The 24,295-nt window shown below is 41.5% G+C and overlaps 1 protein-coding gene across 1 annotated transcript in view; it reads right to left on the bottom strand.

The window, feature by feature from the left end:
- LOC308416602 ((E2-independent) E3 ubiquitin-conjugating enzyme FATS) overlaps positions 1-24,295 on the bottom strand; it is a gene marked incomplete at both ends in the record, with an annotated part of 90,028 nt that overhangs the window by 54,162 nt on the left and 11,571 nt on the right. Inside the window, one exon of the mRNA XM_080911646.1 lies at positions 20,000-21,098. Coding sequence (XP_080767772.1) covers positions 20,000-21,098 — 1,099 coding nt within the window. The remainder of the gene's footprint in view (positions 1-19,999; positions 21,099-24,295) is intronic.

The following is a 24,295-nucleotide window of genomic DNA, read 5'->3' as shown; positions in this document are numbered from 1 at the left end:
TGAGTGTGGAGGCCAGAGTTCAACCAAGATCATTTTATATTTTTAAATATGTGCACGCATGCTTGGGTGCTTATGTAGATCCACAGAGGGCATCCAGTCCCCGGGGAGCTGGAGTCTCAGGCAGCTGTGCAGTGCCCAGTGTGGGTGCTGGGAACTGCACTCCAGTCTTCTGCAAGGGCAGCAAGCACTGCTAACTTCTGAGCCATCTCTCCAGTCCCCACCTTGCTTTATTTGTTTGTTGTTTGTTAATGTGTGTTAATGTTGTTTGAGGTAGTGTCTCTTACTGGGACTTGGAGCTTATAGATGCAGCCAAGCTGGCGATCTGTCTTTCTCCACAAGCAGCATCCTGGGATCACAATCACAAGCCACCACACTTGTTTCTTTTTCACATGAACACTAGAGATCAAGTTCAAGTTCTCGTGGCCGTGAGGCAAGCACCTTATTGGCCGAGCTATCTCCTTAAGCTAAATATATCTTTATAAAAGCCAGATAGACAGGCGCATGCTTAGCAGGTTCTGAAACAGGCATACAGCTGGGACCTATGCAGAATTTCTGAAAACATCTCTTAGTCAGCAGGTGGAGCTGGGGAAATACATAGCTGTACACTTGATATCCTAATCCTCAGTTTTCTGACTTGCACTCTAATTTCTTTGGTTGAAAAACTAATTAAGTCAGCTGTAGAGACTCCAGCTTGTGAGCGCTGCCGTTTCATAATGTAATTAACAATTCACATCCAATTACATCATGTTAAAAATCCTTTCTTAATCCTGTCTCTGTTAATCCAGGACCTAAGGCCTCCTGCATGGACTGAATCAATGCTGGAGGTGGGGAGCAGAAAGCTCACTTGCAAGCACCAGTTAAAAACCACATTCGAGATTTGGGATTGTGATTTGACATCATGGGATGAATTTTTGCAAGGAAATACTAAAAATGGAGGAATATAATGGAATCAGACATAATGGATTACATGGCAAGAGGATGCAGATACCAAAATCTCTCCTCAGGCCTGCAAGGGTCTCAGAATGAGGCCCGAAGTCATCACTTAGTATAATATAGCCCCAGCCTCCCCACTCTGGCTCAATCCTAAACCTCTTGTCCCTGTTTTACAGCCATCAAGGTCCAAGGGACCCAAGGACTTGCTGTTTGCTGCATTTCCATGCACTATGTGTGAATCTTCTATTCCTCGAGCTGTCTGTCTGCGATTCTTACTGCAACTGGTTACTGTTGCTAGCAAGTTTTCCTCTCACCCGTGTGAAGGCTAGAACTGAGAAAGCCACACTTTTTTTTTTTTTTTTTTTTTTTTTTTTTGAGCATCACCAAGCACAGTAGCTCCTTTGCCGTCTGTATTGAAAAGAACTGTAAAATGTGTTATTTTCGTGTCCCAGGTTTGCTCATGCATATGCCAGTTTCCTCTGAATATATCATTATTTTGAATGATCAAACCCACCCCAGGTCTTAAAGTCAAAGGAACTAGACTAAACTAAGAGAAAAGACAAATTCAAGATTACCCAGGGGTGAGTGTTCACTCGGTACAGGCTAACTACCATGGCCTCTGTGGGGTCATGAAAGAGTCAGCACACTAAATACTCAGTCTACAGAGGAAATTTAACCATTCCGGTGGCTTGCTAAGATGTGGGACATAAGGCAATTTCCAAAGTAGAAAATATGCACAGCCAATAAACAGAAAATTCAACCCTATTTATGACTTTAAATTGTAAGTGCCAATCAAGTTAGAAAGACAAATACACACATTCAATTATATAAATATATATCATATAGATTCAGCTCTAGAGAAATTACAGGGTGATAGAAAGTCCAAGGTCAGTTCGCAGCACTGCAATGTCTTACCAAGTGCTGGGAGATTTAAACTTGTGCTCTGAGGGTTTGTAGCTGAACCAAGCAAAACCTTGGGGCTGCTCCTGAATTCAATCTGCCCAGAAACCATACTTTGAAGTACGTTTCTGAACCTCAGCAGAAGCAACTGATAAAATCTAAGGTCTTAGCAATGCTCAAATAATTTACCCCCAAATTCTCCAACCAGGAATGTGGTTTAAGAATATGAGTGGACATCTGGCCAAAGTTTCACACACAGATATAATCTGAATATTATTTTAAATGCTAAAGACCACAGGAATCAAACTGGATTCCCAACATTAGAGACATAGTTATGAAACTGATATGACCATATCAGGGGATTATTAAATGGCTGTGGATGCTTGAATGAGAAGTACCTCCCACAGGCTCATGTGTTGGAGTACTTGGTCTCCAGTTAGCAGTGCTCTTTGGAAAGGTTTCGAAGGCTTTGGGAGATGGATCCTTGTTGAAGAAAGTGCGTTACTGAGAGTAGGCACTGGGAATATATAGTCTATATTCTTCTTTGTGTTCAGTCTGCTTCCTGTGGCAGAGGCCACAGCTGCCTGCTGCCATGTTCCCCTTACCACTATGGCTCTATCCCTCTGTGAATGTAAGCCATGGTTAACTCTTTCTTCCCTAAGTTGCTTTGTTCAGCCATAGTGCTTCATTATGGCAACTTGAAAGTAGCTGGTAATAGACCAGCTGTTTCCCATGGTTACGGAGAACTTCCTACAACAATGGAAGCAAGTTACCCTGCATCCTGCCTCAATTCAAAATTTGAACCTTAGAAAGTCTTAGGAAAATAGTTCTTAGAGAACAGACCCTGGGAGGAAGGTTTGCCCAAATGTCAGCTAAACAAGGTTGAGCAGCAAGCATACCAAAGTGGATGGGGGAAAGTCCACAGGGCCTCAAGCATACACCAAAAACTGTAGGTAACTGAGTAAGGCTGAGAGTGAGAGAGAAGTGGTCCTTCCCAGAGAAGAGCACATGAGTAGTTGTTCAATGCCAAAAACATCAGCCATGCAATCATACATTCAAGTAACATTATATAGACTGAAGGGAGTATATTTAAGAATATATATGTATATAAAAATACACATATACGTGCAATAAGAACTGATGAAAAAAGAGGCCATGTGTTTGAAGAGAGAAGGGACATATGGGAAGGCTTGGAGGAAAGAAGAAGGGAGAAATATTGTAATTAAATGACAATCTCAAAAAAAAAAGTGACAAGGATTGAGGCTTCATGAATGGTACTAATATCCTTAAAAGAAGAGGTCCGTATGATGTGAGGCCATAGCAAGAAATAAAGTCTGTAATCAGAAAGGGGTCCTTACCAGAACCCTACCTTGTAGCCCTTGATATTGTGTGTGTGTGTGTGTGTGTGTGTGTGTGTGTGTGTGTACTATATATGTGTGTGTATGTGTTTGCATATAGAATAATTAATTTCACAATGACAAATTTATCTCGAGTTGATTTGTGTGGGGAGATGTGTGAACTTGTATGTAGATGGTGCTTGTATGTAGATGTGCATAAATGTGGGTATATGAAGATATCTTCCTTAATTGCTTCTCTGCCTCTTTTTTTTTTATTTTGGTGTATGTGACAGGGCCTGCCACTGACCATGGAGCCCATCTTTTGGTTCACTAGGACAGTGAGCCTTTAAGTGTACCTTTCACAGTCCCCAACACTAGGTTACAGGGGCATCCATCACATCCAGCGTTTATGGGTGCTGGGAATCTAAACTCAAGTCTTCATGTTTGTGAAACAAGCACTCACCACTGAGCCATCTCCCCAGATCCACACTGAATTTCTTTCATTTTAATTTTTAAGAAACAGATGGCCATTGTTATAAAACTCTAGTAGAAAAAGTACATTAATAAAACATTATTTTTGTAATGTGAGAGAATGGGTACCCCAAGATTCCATTGCTATGAAGCAACTAGGGCTGGAAATATGCATAAATGCACATTCTAAGTATAGTACTTAGTTTTCAAGGAAACTCTGCAAAGGCTAAAAACAAAAAACCAAACAAACACACATGGAGAATAAATGTAGGTGTGGTTGTGGCTACTTCTTACTTCACCTACAGTCTGGGATTTGAGACCAAACAGAGGAAGAAGAAAAAGCCCAGAACCAAGCTCTGCAAAAAGTGCCATCCATAAATTCATAAGCACAAGCTGTGTTCGGAACCCGCTTAGCCTACTTGGTATGAACAACCACAAGCTGAAGAGTTCACAAAGAGTGAAGGAAACATGGAGGTCTCCTCTGAAGAAACTTATCCACATCCCAAGAATTCCCAATGAATATGAACTTATAATTTGTGTGTGGGGGTGTGTGTAATGTGAACTGTTGACTTGAATTCACACACATATCAGCTATTAATAATAGCATACAGGATAGAAAATGAACACTATGTTTAAAGTATATAAAAGTAAAGGTATATAAAAGAGATCATTAAAATTATGAATGAGGAACAAGAGTCTACAAAAACAGCCAGATTGATCTCAAAAGAGCTAAGAGTTCTAGAAATCAAAAGTACATTGTGTGGTCTTTTAAAACTCTCACATCTTTAGAAACATCTAAGAGCATTGGTGGAGTAAAATATAAAACTATAATTTTACTGAACACAGAGTCATAAGTAGCCAATGTAAAAGGCAGGTTAGGAGAAACAAGCGGAGAAGACCACAGAAAGCACATCTGGAATCCAAAAAGAGGCAACAGAGGAAACAAGGGGGGAAAATAAATGTCTGGAATATCTTACAATAAATACAATACCATCAGGTCCATGAAATGAACATCAACTAAGACGACACCTCTTTTTAAATCCACCATGAAATATAACATAGTACAAAGACAGCTTCAATGGAACCCATTGGTAAAGCCCAAAGGTATGATAGCTAAAATACAGATAACTTCTCCATGGCAACAGATGAAGCCAAACACAAGGAGAGTAAGTCCTCAAGTGCTGAGCAGAAATCACTGTCAGCACAGGGTGTCATTCCTCACCAGATCTTTCAAATGTATGGACTATCCACACTCTTCCCATTATCTTCCCTCAGCCTCATGCCAGTCTGAAACAGTTTAGCACCAAAGCTCCCCACTGCATGCTTTCGGAAGGTGAAAACAGATTTGACAAGCAAGATGGATAGGAACCAGACACATGGCAGACAGGGTACAGGCAGACATTGCATAAAAGTAACAGTTGGACTGTCAGCATCAGAAACAGCAGGTAGATCTGATGTGCAACAGCTGTGCCGTGGTTCTGTTTCCACCTTCCTCCTGAGGATGCAACATTGTTGCAAGCTGAGTGAAAATGCCTGTTAGTCTTTGACTTTGTTAAATTCCCAGTAGACAATTTTCATGTGGCCATTAAAATCAAGAAATATAAAGAGAGCTGCCTTCAACTAGCAGATATAGAAAGCAAAAGGAGAAACCAAAATCCATTTAACACATGGCCGTGAAGGCGACAAAAAGACAGAAGAGAGAAACCTAGAAAACTTAGATAATGTGACAGATATAAATAAATGGGCACAAATCAATAATGAGGAAAACCATGAGCTATCTCATCTTTCTGTTTAAACATTTGGCAATGGCACATAATGTTTTGAAAAACAAGTATTATTCTCTCTACATCTCATCATAAAGACAATTAAAATATACTGAGGTTTAAGAGCCTAGGCAGAAACATTTTGAACATCAAGCATCATAGAGGTGAGTTATTTTGGTGAGTTGGATTCTGAAATATTTACAAATTCATAAGCAGAGATTTGGGGGGATGAGACTCACATCTAAACAGGAGAGTTGCCTATGTTTCACATACATGCTATGTACATAGCCCAAAGGTAAATTTAAACAGCATTTTAAATAATTTTTCACACAAAAATTCCATGGTGAAAGATTTTTTCTCTTATGTTATGTCAATGTTTAGATATAGTTAGGTTGTGGCACATTTTAGATTTTGGATTAGAGACACTCAACCAAGAAGAAAACTTGCAAATAGAAAATATCAATAGAATAAAAATAGGGATCTGAAGGAATATAAAATACTATAGTGTTAAATGTCTCTGTAGACTGATACAAAGTAAAGGCAAGCCATTATTATGAGAGACGAACCAAAGACATCACTGGCGACCCAAACACACTGGAAATACTGTGAACATCTTTCTTCAAATCACACAAATGACTTGGATGAAATGGTAGATTCTCTCAAGACACAAATTCCCCAAAAAAGGCTTTAAGAAGTAGAACTGTTGGCTAATGACAATGCTTCCTGGCTATTTTTTTTTTATGACAACCTGACATAGGCTGGAGTCATTTGGGAAGAGAAAATTTCAACTCAGAAAATACCCTGACCTGGTTTTCAAGGCAAGCCTGTAGTGCGTTTTCGTGATTGATGAGTGATGTGGGAGGGCCTAGATAATTGTGGGTGGTTTCACCCTTGGGCTAATGGTCTTGGGTGCTATAAGACTGCATACTGAGAAAGCCATGGCTATATCTGCCCTGACTTCCTTGGATGATGGGCTTAAGCTATAAAATGAAATTAATTCATCTTCCTTTCCAAGATGCTTTGAGTTATGGTGTTTTATCACAGTGACAGAAACCTAACTGTGACCAAAAAAAAAAAAAAAAACCCACTGTATTTTTAATAAAAACCTTCCCTCAAACTGATGTTCAGGCCAAGAGAGCTTCTCTGGTGAGCTCAGTTCAGCACTCAGAGCCAGAGGAAAGAAGAGCTTCCAATTCATTTTCTAAAAGCTAGTGTTTCCATGATACCTAAGCAAACACACTAGTGTCTCACAAAATATATCCCCAAATATTAGCAAATAAAATTTAGTAATATTGTTTTTATGATGTAACATATCATAACCAAAGCAATCCCAAGTTAGCATGAAAATCATTGAGGCTCCTCAAGTTCATAAAATAAAGATGAGAAGTCCTATTGTTATGCAAATAAGTCTGTGAAAGAACTTGTCAATACTCAATGCCCTGGCAAATCAAGAGTCTTTATCAAATTAGTAAAAGGAATAAAATAATTAGACTGAATAAAAACCAAAAAGGGGACTTAAATAGACATTTCTCCAAAAGTCTACAAATGGTCAATGGACACACATAGACACAATATTCAGTCATTAGAAAACCTTTTAAGAACTGTAAAGCAAAACCACAGTGAGATAAATAGGATGGATATTTAGCGTAAACACACAAGTATGAATGATGGTGTACAGAAATGAAGACCTTTGTACTTTATAGTAGGAATGCCAAGTAGTGCAGTTGCCATGGAAATAGCAAGACAGTTCCTCAAAACTTAAAAATAGAATTGACATATAATTCAGCAATTTCACATCTTTATACAAATCCCCAAACAGTGAAAGCAGGGCATCAAATAACATTTGTACACTCACGTTCATGGAGGATTAGACTAAAAGTAAACAGAATCCAAGTGTCCATCAACATTTGGATGGATGCAATAGGCCATATTCGTGGAAGGGAATGTTACTGTGCCTCAGCAAAGAGGGAGACTGACAAAAGCTACACTATGGTGAAATCCTAAGGGTGTTGTATGCAAGTAAAATGCACCATTTGCAAAAGGACAGATGATGTAGGATTCCACTCACATGAGGTCCCCAGAGTAGTTAATGTAGAGACAGAAAGTGGATTGTGCTTTACCTGGAGATGGAGTGTAATTTTAGCGGAGACAGAGTTTTGTTTATAAGATGATAAGGGTTCTTTGGATGGGTGTAGTGATAGTTGCCAAGTATCATTAATTTACTTAATGCCACGGAACTTCTCACTTAAAGACCAGTAAAATATCTCACAATAAAAGGGGAAATATAAACAGTCATTTATATAGATTTAGACAGTCTTATAAAGATGGAATCTACATTTTAAAACATCTTTATACTTAATAGGGAATAAGATAAAGATGGTGTCTCTCTTTATATCTTACTTGTGATGGTGCCTTGGGCAATAAGTCAAGAAAAACAGAGCCATGCATAGAGGATGGCAGTCCAGAGTCTTTCCCGGCTCTCACCTCTATTATTTTCACTTCCTATTCTGAAACATAAACTGCCTGAGCTGTAGAAGAGTGGGACAAATAAATGTCTTGTTTAAGGCTATGTCCTCATGTATGAAACTGTCAAAAAGCAAGTTTATTTTTAAAAAGAGAGAGAGAGAGAGAGACTCCTAAGCCATCACTACAACACTGCTGCATTTGGTGAGACCTCTTAAGAGAACTCCAACATTAAAGATCATTCTATAGAAAGCCAATATGCATGTGTTGAGAAATAGATTGTTTAATGCTCAGTATAAGTACTTAATAGTAGCATTCCTAATATGAAGAAAGAAAGGATCTATTGTATCCACACTGAGAACTGTAAAATATTGATAGAGAACATTAAGGGAAAATGCAAGGAAATGAGACCCTATGTAATGGAAGACCACAGGTTTGTTTACATTTATATGGACATAAATATTGACCCTTGACCTGCAGGGGTAAAGGTGGTGGAACACTGTTCCAGAGGTGACAGGTCTCTGTGTCATTGCTTTTAGTTGTATCCAAAGTTCTGAGACTTTAAATTTTTTTTTCAATTAATGTGTTTTTTCTCATTTACAGAAGAATGTTTTACCTTCTAAAATTAAAGCCTATCTAGAAGTTTTTATTTTCTCTAGTTCCTCATTCATAATTTCAATTATCTATTTTATATGGCTCTAAATATTTTATAATCCTTTATCTTGTCCTTTATCAGGATACCTTCATAGACATAGACGAGACGTAAACTGTCTGAAAGTAAACAATGTCTAAAATCAGTGTATGAAAGAGTACAGAATTAGATTAGGAGAGCTTGCTTAAAGTATACAATGAATGTTAGACAGGATCCAGTAGCACTTTGGCTGAATCCTACAGTGGCTGGACCTCTCTGTGCCACTGGGCACAGTAAGAAGAGCTGCAAGGATCCCCCATCTTTCCCATATATAAATAGGAGCTTTGGTGACTTACATAGTATTCATATTGAATGATATTCCTACAAGGAAACACCTGTGTAAACCAGGGAAATCCTTACATAAACAAGAATTCCATCCAGGGGTGGTACTGCCAGCCAGTTCTGAAATAACAAATTTCTCATCAATGGTCCCCACGGATAAGTGGCATACAGCCTGTAGGCAAAAAACAGATTCCTGTACTACACTGCACAGGAAATTCATTTGAAAGGATTACGGATTTAAATAAAGAGAAGAATGTGGGCTAGAGAAACCTGTTGGGGAAGAGATAAAGGGCAGGTGATGGTGGCAACAAAGAATCTGCATGTGGAAAATTACCAGCAGCAGGCATGGTGACTAAAGGCAAGATGGCATCCTGGGAGAAATCCTGAAACAGAAAAGGCATGTTAGTGAGGACTCCTGGAACCCAAACCTCGGTTACCACTTAGATGATCCTATTGATAAGACCAGCCTTGATATCTCAGTTTAGATCTGTGATTATCTACAGGGGTCAACTTTATTCCCTGGGGCAGTGTCTGGAGACATTTTGGGGGTGTACCCCTTAGTAGGGGAGGGAGAAGTGCTGCTGAAGGCCAGGGAAGCTCCTAACACTGCTACATGACAACTCCAAATGTCCTGATGCTGGGTTGAGAAGCTGCTAGCCAGGTGTTCTCTCTCTCTCTCTCTCTCTCTCTCTCTCTCTCTCTCTCTCTCTCTCTCTCTCTCTCTCTCTATTTCTCTCTCTCTGTTTCTCTCTGTCTCTCTGTTTCTCTTTCTCTGTCTCTGTGTGTGTGTGTGTGTGTGTGTGTGTGTGTGTGTCTGTGTGTCTGTGTCTGTGTCTGTGTGTCTCTCTGTGTGTGTATGAGATAAAAATGTGCCCAGAAGGAACTAGAAGCTCAGTCAAGGCTCCTTGGAAACTTCCCTGGCTACCTTGTGATTCTGCTCATCTGAAGCTACTTAAAAATCAGAAACTTTAACAGCTATAGACTTTCGTCATTTGTGTCATTTCCCCTTGTTAAAATGCACAGAGAACATTACAATGATGATGCCCGGTGTTTGAGGATGCTTAGTGAAGGTGGAGTTCATGTGGCAACACCACTGTGTCGAGTCCTGAAAATCTATTCTAACGAATATTATGATTTTGTCTGTCTTCTTACCAAAATCCTAGGAATCTTGCTAAGAAATTTTGTGGCTCTTTTTAAGGATGTTTGTCAACATACTGTTCTAAAAGTTTTAAAATAAAACAATCTAACAATATGATTCCTGGTTTTCAAGGTGAAGTAAATTCATACAGTAAAAGGTTTTGAAATAATTAGATGTTTAACAGGGAATCTTAGACAACACAAGTGGAAAATCCAAGTGCATGATGTCATTTTTGTTTAAAATATGGAGGAGAGAGGAAAGGAAGTATCGGAGGAGAAGGAAAAGTCTAGTGCATGAAGGGGAGAATTCGCATAACCTATGGGAGGACTTACTGGGGTAGTGGGGTTAAGGTCAATTTTCATGTTTCTATTTTTATTTCAATCTTAATTTTATAATGCATGTTTTGCTTTTTCAATAAGGAAAATAATGGTAAAATAGTAAAAGAGAAGGGCTGATTCATTTAAATTTATTTCTAAGCAACCTTTTCAAAGAATGCTAAACCTAGAAGAAACCATAGCCACCAAAGAGCCACAACCCAAACAAGTTTTAAAGATGCTCACAGTGGGCTTGGACATGGCATAACATGTCAGCATGATGTCCCTCTCACACTGATCTCCCAAATGGACCACATATGGCAGTTGGTGGACCATCCTTCCAAATGCTATGGTATGGCTGGTGTCGGCTGCTCTGCCACTCATCATCTCTGTGGGCTATGTAGTTTCTGCATTGAAGTATTTCACTCAGGCTTACATGCACCAGGGTATTTGTGCTGACCCAAGAGTGCTAGAGAAAACTCACATGCTCACTCTCTCCGTAGGCCATCTGAACAACAACAAAAATCCAAGCATGGTTTATCCAGGCAAAAATGCCTAAACTTCTATCCTCATCTCCCAAACATCAGAGACAGATTCCACTTCATTTTACTGCCAGTTTGGTCCTTGGAGTAAGGAACTATATAATTTCTATCTTGTCCAACTCACATATTTATATGAGCAAAAGATAGGACAGAGCCAGGAGGAGCATGTTTTTTTGCAAAAAGCTGTCATGAGTTTCTATGGATTTGTAAGAGCTGGACTTCAAAGTTGGCTATGGATTTTTAGCAACTTTTGAAATTTTGTTGTGGCACTATCTAAGGCTTTGAGAACCCCTGAGCTACTAAGAAGTTTCACAGCTCTGAGGAACAGAGAGTACCAAGAGTTTTCTTTTCCTCATGAGACCCTTGTGTATAAATGCCATAGAATGACTGGTGGCTACACACTTCATGAAGGTTAAGCACATCGAGGAACATAGGAAAGCTGGGTTGGTAGAACATCTGTGATCTTAACAATGGGGAGGCAGAGGCCAGAAGTGTTACAGCAAGTTCCAGGACATCCATGGATAAATAATGAGGTTCTACCTCAAGAAAACCAAAACCAGCCAGCCAGCCAGCCAGCCAGCCAGCCAGCCAGCCAGCCAGCTAGCCAACCAAAGGGTAAACCCAGTCAATGGGAGATCCAAGGATGAGGTCCATGCATCTTACAGCTCAGAAAAAATGGTTACCAAAAAAAAACAAAACAAAACAAAACAAAAAAAAACCTAATTTTTGTAACATTTGTATTCAATTTTTGATTCCATGGTCAACCTCCTAGAGGCTAGTATATAAGGCTCCTCCTGTGGTTATGATTGGGGACATTCCCACAGGTCGTGTGTCACAACAATCATAGTAGGTAGGTAGGCATTTCAGAGAGAAGAGTCTAATCCTAATTGTGGTGACAAGGATTTTGTCTATTGCAAAAAGAATCACCACTACTACACATGCCTGCCCTCCAGGTCACCTCAACCTTGAAGAGCCTATGATAGCCACTAGAAATCAAAATGCATAGAAGAGATAAACCCATCTCCCAAAATGTCTCAGACAAGACAACACTAGTTTGCAGGCTTTGAATCTTGATCAGTGTTGGATGATCCTAGATGTGATGTCCTTCCTGGATAAGAACAATTCTTTATGCACTCCAAAACCAGCCTCATATTGTGTATATGTACTACAGTGCCCCAGCTTCAGAGCAGAGCCATTACCAACGCAGATGATTCTACCTTTATGTGCTCTACTGGCTAACAAAGTATTTGATAACAACGCAAGAAGCATTTCCACAGCAAACTCTTCTGAAACCAGAGTTTTAAAAGGATTTGAGTCTGTTCTATCATGTTCACTTGTCTTCTGCTCTCCAAAGTTGGTGAGCCACATCAGAGAGGGTCACATCTAAGGTCTCAGATTTGCTCTAAGGTCATTGGGGAGGAAGAAAACTTTGACCAAGACACAGGACTGAAATAGATGATCCTATTTCTCACATTTTTGATTTGACGTTTTTCCGGGTCATCTCTACCCAAAACATACTTACATAACTCATCACAGTACCACTTTGTCCTCCTAGGACTGTGTGTAATTGATTTCCAGCAAACAGCTCAGACCACACCAAAGACTAAGGACAACTACAGAGTGGTGCTGAGTCCTACTTTGAACCCACATTAGTAACTTGGTGCACATGGATGGCCTATGAATGAAGCGGTGAACAAGTAGCTGAATGGACTGCAATGCAGCGGGTCTTCTGTTGACAGCCCACGGAGCCTCTGCTGGTCCTCGTGCTATCAGTGACTCATTCATGCCTAGATAGAGGCCTTACGGTTTTCTAATTTAAAAATTCAGACCGTCATCTGGTCAGTCTTCAGTCCTCGCATCTATCTTTCTTTATGAATCCCTAGCAAACTCAGCATTAGTAGTGAGTTTCTCCCTGACATTGCAGAGACATGGCCCATTCATATAATGGAGGGTGTGAGTCATAAAACAAAGAAAGTGGGAGAGAAATGAGTCTTGATTTCTACAGCTGACTTTGGTGATGAAAAGAGGCAAGTTTGGATCCTTATAGATGATGAAGACGTATATTTATTATTCTGGAGAGATGGCTCCACCTCATTCATATTTATCAGTAATGAAACAAACAAAATTTAAAACCATACACATCTTTGTGATAACTTCTACATCTTTGTGCAGCATTGCTCAAATATTACCTTTTCTTTGACATTTTTCTAACCATCTAAAAGATGACAACTTGTCCCATGATAATATTTAACTCTTCTGACTGGCTTCTCAGGGGAAACACAGTTTAAAGAGCCTCAGTCCTCAGTTTTCAAACCAACTGGGGATTCTGTAGTTTTTACAACCTACCTTTTGGTGGTGAATGTTATATGACTCCCTTCCTTCCTTGGTTAGAGAATGTTAGGTCCAGGTGTGAGGAGTGGTTGTACAGGAAGAAGACACAAGGAACTTGAGTGGCCTATTGTCACATCACTTGCTTTGTTGGCTCATCAGAGTATCTTGACCTCTACCTAGCAACCAGACCCTGAATATCTGCTCTAAGCCCCATGGTGCTCTTCGGGGTAGAAACAGTGAGTCACGGGGTTCCCACTTTTTCAGAGTGTGCAGCCTAGAAGGAAAGGGGCCTCTAGAGAATAAAAAGGTCACTTTAAAAGACTGTAACCTACTCACCAGAGTTTTATTTGCGAACTGTACAGAGAGCAGCAGAGTGCCTGGAACTAGGACTGACATAAATCATCAAGGAAATGAGAACACACTGTCCAGATGGAATTCTGGTATGGAGGTACCAGAAGGTGCTAGAGCTTAGCAGGTGCCCCGATCAGTAGAGACAATGGTGACTGGCACATAGTGACAGACTTCATTGCTGACAATAAAAGGGGAATCTGGGCTAGTGGCTATGATGAATAGTTTAGGAAATAGGAAAAGAGCAAGAGGCAATTTGTCAGGCTTTAGTCAGAAGATAGGAGGAAGCCCTAGAGTTAATGGTGGGAAGGGGTAGAGGACAAGAAAACACCTTCCATTGCTTGGGCCTCACTCCATCAGATTCTAAGAATTTTCCTGATAATTTTTCTGACAGCTAAAATGACAGAAAACCCTTCCCTCAATGGAAGAAGAATTCAAGTGACCTCTCCTACTAAACTGATGAGGCTCTAGCTGATAAGTGACCTAAGTTTCTAAAAGGGTGAACATTGCACAAAGGCACACATTGTCTAAAAGCCCAGGTGACAGATATTTTAGTTTTGTGGGCTGCACAGTTTCTTTTCCAATTCTCAAGCTCTTTCACTATGTATAGAAGTAGCCAGGGAACATTGTGTAAATGAGCATCAATGGCTGTGGGATTGGGCTGCATCACTTTTTGCTGACACCTGCTCTCTTCAAACTGTTGAGATGTAGTTCCAGTTTCTTTTGCATTCGTATGCACACTAAGACACCCCCTGGCTCATGTTGTAGTTAACAAATAAAAACTTGCCTTTCCCAATTCTTGCTTCAGGGAAGGTGAGAAAACACCACCCTAAGACTGTTTACTTGGTCATGACCATGCACCCACTTATCATCTGGACAAGTTGTGGCTATAGCGTTAGTTCTCAGACAAGAGCAACCTCAGAAAACCCAGAGGAATAGACACAACACCGGACATCCCTGTCCTTACAGCTGACAATCCATCTGTTCCACTGGCAAGTCCTGCTGGTTCTTTTAACACACACCTCGGCTGAGTCCATTTTTGTTGTTTGTGTATATACAGTTCTCAGGATGACCCCTTTGTCTTGGACAATCATAGAAGGGCTTACCCTTTGCAAAGGCTAGCTCTCCCTTGCTCATCAGTTGCTTGTAGTTCCTAGTCCAGGGGTGTGACCCTGTGAGTTTTGCGACCTTCTCTTCCTTGTTAACATGTTCACTGATATTGCCATAGTGTGTGTGTGTGTGTGTGTGTGTGTGTGTGTGTGTGTGTGTGTGTGTGTGTAAAACAATACTCAGGAAAGAAGAAGTTATCAATCTGAGAGTGTGTGGGGGAGGGGTATAGAAGGAATTGGAAGAACAAACCTTAGAAATGGCTGAGAAAAAAGAAGGAAGAAGTGAAGAAATTAGTTTAATTACTTCAATATTTTAATTGTTACTTGCAAAGGATTAATAATGTTTTAATCATCAATACTATAAATATTTTATTTAAAATGTACAAAAGAGTTACAAAACTGTCTCTAGGTCTGAACACTTTGCAACACCTTCACCACGGTCCAAGTCCATTCTCCCAGTGTGCTCCTGAGTGAGCCTAGGTGACTAGGAAAGAATAGTTCACCACTATCTTCACATAGGGGAGAAGATGACAGTCTATGTCTCACCCACAATCTTGTCCTAGGTAGAAGATTCTTAACTTGTTTCCAAGAGTGATAAGAGGTGCAGTGGAAAGTAGAAGGGTGGCCAGCTCTTACATGCACTGCATGGCACACTCTGGGGAGATATCCCTCATTAGTCCACCTTAGAGAACTAACCAGCAAGCAAGAGCTTCTCATTCAGGGTCACATCTACTCCCTGGGATACAAAGCCCAGCCTTCTTGCTCCAGCTCAGAGCAACACTGAAGAGCCTTTCCCAATCCTGAGGTGGCTGTGACCTTCATTTTATCTGTACATCAAGAGTACCTTCCCTATCTGCGTATCCCTTCTTCATCTTTCTTCAAGGCATGGTCATTCTCACAAGCACACCTTAGGATCTAGGTTATCTATTGATCTCCACCTCAGTCTAGTTCCAAGAACACAAAATGCAGGACTGTTCTAGATCAAAGATCACAAATCATAGGCAGGCTAAGTCTCCCATACCATTTGCTTTGTACATAAAGCTTTATTGGCAACAGCCATATAAGTCTATGCATCACAATGCTTTCTCATAAGAACAGCAGAGATGAGTAAATGCCACACAAAGCATGTGGCCTCTGAAAATGAGCACACTTTCCTTTATAAGAGGACAGAAGAGGAGAAGGGAAAGGAGGAAAGGGGAAGGGAAGACAAAGGGAGGGGAAGGGAGAGGACAGGGGAGGAGTTGAGAAGAGGGGATAAAAGGAAGAAGAAGGGGGTGTAGACGGGGAAGAAGAGAAGGAAGGAGAAAAGAGGGAGATAGAGGAGGAGGAAAAGGAAGAGAAAGGTAGAGGACAGTGAAGGGAAAAAAAGAACAAAAGGTTGATTCATCTAATTCTAGCTTATGGGGGGGTGTGCAGATACGTTTGCAAAATAACATTTCTTCTCATGACTTCTGAGCCCTGTAGAAATAAGTGCTCTGGGATGAGAGGCCTGAGTTCAGGAGGCATATTCTTGTCTGGTAAACCTGATGTGGAATAAAATAAAGCTAGATAACTATGCACACCTCATACCCAGAAACACAAGCATATTTGGTAGCAACACAGTGGCCTGGCAGGGGCTTATTCATTCAGGCTAATCAGACTAATGCTTTTGGAGCCATGGTTCTCAACCTTCCAAATGCTACAACTTTTTAATACAGTTCCTTCTGTGGTGGAGACCGCCAACCATAATTTTTTTGTTGCTACTTAATAACTGTAATTTTGCTATTGTTATAAATTACAATATAAATATTTGATATGCAGGATATCTGATGTGCATCCTCCAAAGGTTGAGAATCAAGGCTTTAGAGCACATACACTGGCCATGGGCCTACCACAGAGCAGAGCCTCATATTCCTTAGTCTTTTCTCCAATAGCATCTAACAGCATCTCTTGCTTTGTATCTACATGGATGTCTCAGAAAGACAAAGAGCTTCAGAGATGGATCACAGAAACAAAACAAGCGAAGCAATAATTAATATATCAGAATCGGTAATGAATCAATTACACACATTGAGGTCAGAATCATTTAGATCAACATTAAAATTCCTACAGAGTGACACAGAAACCCAGATTTGAGTTAGGGAAGGAGCTTTAAGCTGACGAGCTTTAACTAAATCAATAACTAAACTTACTATATCTCATCAGAAATCCATTTGTAGCCCACTATGCTACCATCCCAGGATATGCTCCTGAGCTGTCTTCAAATACCACTTTCTATGGCGACAATGGGGACAGACCAACTACTGGGTACCACAAAAACCTGACTACCCTGCCCAGGGTTATCACTAGCATAGACGCAACAGGAGCCACAGACAGCAGCTCTACCTCTTAATGGACACACAGACTCAGGTAATAATTTTCTCTTTGAGCCTTGTTTGTCTTGTCTACAAGACAGGGGTAACTGATACTTTCCCTGCATAATTGTGTAGATTATTTAAAATAATGGATATAAGCCAGGATCTGGCATTGAGCATTTAAACAACATAGACTATGATTATTCCTCATGCTGATGATGAGCACAACAGTGATAAAAGTGATGGAAGTTTCCCTCATGACAGGGGCAAAGTTTTGTACAATGTTTACCTCTACAGTACCAGCAGAATGCTCATAACAGTAAAGATAAAGCATTGAGGTCCAAGAAGGTAGGCAGAAATAGAATCAACTCTTAATCTCAGTCCCAAATGTTTGCTGGACAGTTTTTTTCCCAGGACAGAACCTACCTGTTTTCCATGATGTGGTTGCATGTATTCCATCTTCCCCCAAATTAGGAATCTTCCTGAGTATTATCTTCAGGGCTTACTTGGGAATATCATCTAGAGAACGTTTGATCCAATGATCTAGTGACTATAGCTAAAATTGTCTTGACTCTATCTATGGACTCTCCCATGCAGCACCTACAAAGGCAGCTGGGTTTCAGCAAAGGTAGCCCAGAGGGGATTCTGCTTGGGTAGGGTTCAGATAAAAGGAGTTAGCTTCAGACTGTAAGAAGGATGAAGCCCATTAAGTGTATGTAGCCACAGGAAGCTATCAAGAATGCTGTTGATACAATGTCAGTTGCTGACAGGAAATGGAAGGGTCCTCCAAGTTTTAATGAGCATGGCCATATCTGAGAGTTCTTGCATTAAGGCTAAAAGGCTCTGTGAGGGTGGCAGATGAGCTTGCAAATGCTCCCTGCAATGATGACGTTCCCTGTACCAGAATAGACTGGGATCATTAGAGCTAGTCAATTGCACTTGTAAACTTCAGGCAGGAATTCTGTGGCATGGAGAAAGGTGCTTTCTCATTATCCAACAAGAATTGTAGCCCACTGCAAATTAGTATAGATGTACATGAGTGAGTGTGTATGCAAACCAGGTAGGTGTGTATATATGTGTTCACACATGTGTGCATTCATGCACATTGGAGGCTCATGTCTCAAGCAATAAATTAGCCCCTATTCTAGTGGAGCACAGCTTTCTAAAAAAAACATATGGCTCCCTGCTGTCTTCTGGGCCTTAGGGTGAAGAATTATTTCTTTGAATATCTCCTTAATCCTTGATGTCTTCCTTGGTGTTGGATGTTAGGATAGAAACTGCTAAGGCTCACATGGTGGTACTTCTTCTCTTTAAAATTTCATCTGGGGCTAATAGAGAACAGAAAATAAACCTAAGCCTAAAGACATTTAAGAGCACTAATTACTGTGTGAAGAAAAAGAGCTTGGAGTGGCTGTGTCACTGTCCACATTCATTGAGCTAGAAAATAGGAAACTGATGCTCAGGGTTCTTTGAGCCTCTGTGGCTTTCTTCAAATGATAGGACTCAGTTCTATGATTTAGAGCCAGGCTCTAAATACATTTACAGTCTCTAGGATACATGGCTATTCTGAGGGATGTCAGCCCCACAGGAGGTAGAGCTAGCCTCCACTAACCCACCTAAGAACAACCATCCTCTTTTCAAAGCCATGGGGAAGCCACTCTGCCCTGAGATATGTTGGTGATTTGGACATGGTTATTTTTAAAGAGCCTTTGGTGAGATGTTTTTTAAATTTCCAAGTGATTATTCTCTACTATGCAACAGAGCATCTAGTCATGCTTAGAGAGAGTGCAGCCTCTCTATTTCCGGAATCACCATTAATAAGGAGGACGGAGCATTCAGTTTGAACACTTGCCTTCAATACAAAAGTGGTGCTTATCTTTGGAACATAGAATGACGGCTTGCATTTTCCTCTAAGCAGGCATTTCAATAGTTTAACCACTCCAAACATCATATCGAATCGACGCTAAAGATCTCTTAACATCCAATATATCTACACTTGTTAAAATTAATTGCATCATTTAACACTTCCACATGCGTTATAGTTTTTAAGTGTTTTACAGTCATTTTTATTAATTAATAAATGCTAAATGGATAAGAAATTCGTGCTATAAAATTATTATGCATATGCTGCATATTCAGTTTTACTATTATTTCTTTCACATATTTTCCCCAAGTGGAAAGTCCATGACTCATAAACCAGTCACTCTCACAGAAAGTACAACCAAGACAGAGACAGAGAAATCTGGGCTGCTTCCCTCCTCAAACACAGACTCGTTTCCTCTCCTGAAAGCCAAAGGGTCTCGGGAAAGCCCACCTGGGAAATTCTGTCTGGCCCTGAAATGGCAGAAATAGCAACAAAGCCCAGCCAGGATGCTTCAGACACAACCCAGGACACATGATTCCTGCTGATGATTGGTAAAGAACGTCCAACTTTCTCATAAGAAAACACTGTACTTACTATATTCACAACTCTCACACACACACACACAGAAAGAGAGAGAGACAGAGAGATAGACACAGAGACACAGAGAGACAGAGAGACAGAGACAGAGGAGAGAGATCATACAACTCAGGTGTAGTTTTAAATGTTGCTGCTAACACATTTATCAATGATACGATTAAAAAGTAAAAACCTCAGAATTCCAGAACTCTCAATACTCAGTCAGTGGACCCCTGAGGAGTTCAAAACAAAATATGGGCCTGGGTGTTGCTTTATTCTGCTTACCCTATTTCGGAATGTGGTGTGAGCATGCTCTATCCCAGCTGCTCTGGGATCCACTGCTTGCTATGGGTTGCCTGTATGGCCTGGCACTATTGTTGGGATAGGGATCTCGAGAGAAGGTTTCTTGTTATCTACAAATGTGCTATCTGAGAGCATCTGTCTAATCAGCCGTCAGTGTTAACTTATGAGCTGCTGACTTGGGGCAGAGATGACCAAATGCTCAATGTGAATTCTGGGATGAGCTCTGCAGAAGAAATTCAATAGCACTCCCTTAGCTGGGCACTGATATTGGGCACACTCCCACAGGTAGACATCTACTCACCAGCCCTGTAACTCCAGCCAGGAATATGGATGGAGAGTTGGTTGGAATGGCTGCTACTGGTACATGTTGCACGATCCTCTCTCTTCTTTCTTACTGGAACCTGGTTCCTTCCCACATCTGCAAATTTGACATTTTCCAGTGGAGGGGAGCCAGTCCAGGGGCATGTGCCACTCCCCAAATGTACTGGCACCAATGCTGGGCTCTCCTTCCAGTGACCTCGTGGCTGGTCCCATTGTGAGCCTGGGAGGTCCTGCTTTCCCTCCAAGAGTTCCTGAGATAGAGCTCTGCTGATTGGCTCTCCATTAGCTGTGCTGTCTACTCCATCTGCTGTTAACTGGTGGGAACTACAACGGAGGCTGAGAGACAGGACAGACCTGTGCAGTTTGGGGCTAGCAATATGAGGTTGCTCAAGGGGGACAGAAAGAGACTTATCCAAATAGTAAACGGCATTGGGACACTGTTGAGACACCCGGAGATGGACACAAGAACTGAACACCAGTGGGACTTTTCTTGATGGTGAATTGTCTGAAGAAAAACTCTCTTCGTTGTCCTCCATGTGGGTGACACAGTAGTCCTGCTTTGCACACAGTCTTGAGTGAGCCTGGGAAACCTTCAGCCCCTCTATGGAGCCATTGCTGGGAAACTCTGCACAAGTGAAGGCTCTATTGTCCTGACATGGATGGACACCACTAGACAGAACTGGGGGACCTTGGAACAGATCATCCTTGGTCCTGTACTTGGGATACAGTGGGCCCCTAAAAGTGTCCAATACCAAGTTGTTGGCTGGAGGCCCCACACGTCGGGCAGTAACAGTAATAGATGAGAACCCACTGTGGGGACCTTTGCCTAGATTGTCCCCTGTAGACAGTGGTTCTGTCTCTAGTCCTTGCTCATCTGATGGAGCCAAATTTTCCAGTCCATCTGGAGATGAAGCAAATAGCCTGTGAATGTTCACTCCACCACGCCTGGCCGAAGCTGGCTTTACAGGACATATCTGAGGCTGAGTAATTGCTTGTGACAACACGGCTCCATTTTCCATTGATTTCTTTTCATCAATCAGCCTGGAAATGACGACAGGTGATATCATTCTTGTATTCTCCTAGAAAGTAGAAAAAAATCTCAATTATTCTAGCAGTTCATGGGAACACAGGTAGTAAACTCTTACAGGTCATGGGGATGCTAGAGAAAGAACACTTGGATTTTTTATTAAGGCCTTTAAGGCACCCTTGATATCAAACCTGAGCATTCTGAAGGGATGGAGGCCCAGGTATGTTGGTGAGGAAGTGGTGTTCTGGACACTGTAGGAAAACCAAATGCCCAAGTTCCATTTCCCAGACTAGCCAATCAGTCAGCTTCCCTTACCAGAATAAGATATACCAAGATAGACGTATGCCAGTACACGGAGCATGGCTATGCCCAGTGCTACTCTTTGAGGAGCATTTGTCCACACTTTAAATGATCAAGGAATTCCATGCTTCCTAATGAGCAGCTCTTAAGTCCTCATGTAAATCACTGCTGTGCTTCTTTCTCTTTTCATACTGTGTCTAACCAGATGAAGAACAGAACAGAAAATCCTTGTCTTCTTGTGTTTTCATGTAAGTGTGTTGAGTGCTGCAGAAGGCTGACCCCAGCCTAGCACTTAGTGGGACCATAGCCCAGCACTTAGTGAGACCACAGCTCAGCACTCAGTGTGTCAGGGCCCTCTGGAACTTGTGCACAAAATTGCTAAGACTCTGAAATAATGGTAAAAACTACAGTCTTGGAAGCATCGCTAGGGTGCACAAGCATTCAAGATCAGATTTCAAACTCTAGCACATTGGAGAATCACCTAGAGTGTTGTGAGCACAGGTTCCCCAGGCAGGTCTGAAATTCTGAGTATAGAGTATTGAGGACTTTGCCCACTTGCATACAGCAGTAATCCTGATGGAAGTGATTCAGAGAGCATGAACAGTCACAGCTGGTCGGCTGCTATCTTAATAGAAATCATTTTAAGGGGATGGGCCTAGGTACCATGAAAGAAAGCTCCGGGTTTGCCTTTCCCAAGATGTCAGAGAACAAGGGTAGGATTCGCATTTTCTTTATGACAGATTTAATATTCATTTGTTTAAGTAACTGAGTGTTCTCTTCTCTCTGGACATGTGGTAGAGGATAGGTAGATGCAGATGGACATCTGCACACAACCCTGTGATAACACAAGCTAGAGTCATTTGGGAAAAGGGACTCTTGGTTGAGAAAATGCCTCCGTAAGACTGGCCTATATGCAAGTCTGTAGTACCCACTTGCTTGATTGGTGATTGGGATGGGAGAACCTAGCCCACTGTGGGGGATGCAGACCCTAGGCTAGTATTTCTGGGTGCAACTAGAAAACAGGCTGAGCACCCCATGAGGAGCAAGCCAGTAAGCAGTATTCTATGTAGATCAGCCTGGCCTTGAACTCAGGGATTTGCCTGCCTCTGCCATCTAAAGGTTGAAATTAAGTACATGTGCAACCATGCCCTGGCCCTTCAGTTTCTATGCCTTTATTTACTTTGTAAAGAAATTTGAGAAGTCTCAAATTTCAAAAGATGACCAGAGATGGGGTAGGAAATGGAGAGTCCATTTTAAACCTCCTTTGGGGCTTAAAAAACAAAATATTTTCAACTCTTGGACAAGGATAGCACTTCAAGCATCACTTCCAGTCACTCTGACACCTTCGAATTCAAGGTCATTCCGAAGTTCAAGGTCAACCTAGTGGAGTCTCCAGCGGCAAGTGGAGACACCTTCCTAGGATATCTGACACTACAGAACAGAACAATAATTGCCTATAGTTTGCAAGACCCAGATGCCCATACCTCCACCTTAGACACATCAGTAGAAGCTAGGGGTCTGGACATAGGTTAGAGGGAGTCAGTGCTTTTAGAGTGTCTGTTTCAAGCAGGCTTCCTGCATCTCTGTCTCTGTGGCACTCTCCCTACTCCATTCTTCTCCCTGTAGCACTCCCATGGCTACAATTTGCATACAAGAAAATGACAGTGCACCTGGAGCCCATTTGACAGTACACAGCCCCTCCCATCCTAGTTAAATTTAGTTCTGATAATAATTGTTCCTGTGCACCCCTCGATGGGTGTAATCATACCCAGTGGGAATTCCTTTGACATTGATCTTTGGAAGAAAAAAATAAAACCCAACTTGGAACCTGCAGTGTTGCTCTTAGTCTGCAAGGACAGTGTTTCCTCAAATTTTGGACTAGTGACAACTAGTGTTTAAAAAACATCTTACAGTGTGGGAGTAGATACCTGAACACCTCAATCTCCTGGCTTAAGTTGAGTAAGGATCTGTTGGGATGAGGTCTAGAATCTGTATTTGTAACCAGCTCCTTGATGGTCCTTGGGGTTACATAGACATAGAGGAACGAGGGTGACCTGACTTAGGACATGAAACCCATTCTGAGTCGTGGTTCTTAGAGACCCCAGACCTCAGAGAAGCTCTGATTTGCATGGCTATAATCTGAGAAAAAGATTGAAATGGAGATTGTTAGAAGGCACCCCCCCACACACTGAACTAGAATCACCAATGTCAACGGGCCCCAGTCTTGGGCTCAAGATCCTGCGAGAGTCTGGGCTTTGGAATCAGCATGACTGCATTGCTAGGAATAAAGATCTGCCAATTATGCTTGGAGCTCACACAGAAAAGACCCTGATACTGACAGTGACAGTCTGGTTTCTCCAGGCAGAGCTCAGGGACATATTTGCTGAGGGCTTCCTTGGAGGCACAGGCCTTGGGCATCATCCCAATAGGTCCTAGAGGCCCAGGGGAGGCTGGATAAAGAGCCAGCTGCTGTTTCACGACCTGGAAAGTGTGACTGTGATTTTTTTTTTACTCCATCAAAAAGGAAGAAGAGAGGGTGACAATGAGATGTGTGAATCTGAACTTATTTTTTTAGGCTCTTGTTATTTGGGGTGACACTGTTCCTGGCTGAATCTGTGCTGGTCAGAACCATGCTAAGGAAAAACTGTCTGATTCTCTTTTGCACAGGCAAAGGATGAAGAACAAAGAGAGATGACAGTGTGACAGTGACTCTGGAAGTGAGCTTTGTTTTAGTTTTCTTTCTGTTGTTGTGATTTAAAAAAAAAACCTTGACAAAAGTAAAAGGAACAAAGGAAGGAAGGAAGGAAGAAAGGAGAAAGGGAGGGAGGGAAGGAGAAAAGGAGGGAGGGAAGGAAGAAGAAAGGGAGGGAGGGAGGAAAGGAAAGAAAAATGGAGGGAGGGAGGGAAGGAAGGAAGGAAGGAAGGAAGGAAGGAGAAAGGGAGAGAAGG

Source organism: Micromys minutus (assembly GCF_963924665.1).
Source record: "Micromys minutus genome assembly, chromosome: 2".
NCBI classification, from domain to species: domain Eukaryota; kingdom Metazoa; phylum Chordata; class Mammalia; order Rodentia; family Muridae; genus Micromys; species Micromys minutus.
Note: the sequence above shows the minus strand (reverse complement) of the source record. Positions and strands in the feature narration are given on the sequence as shown.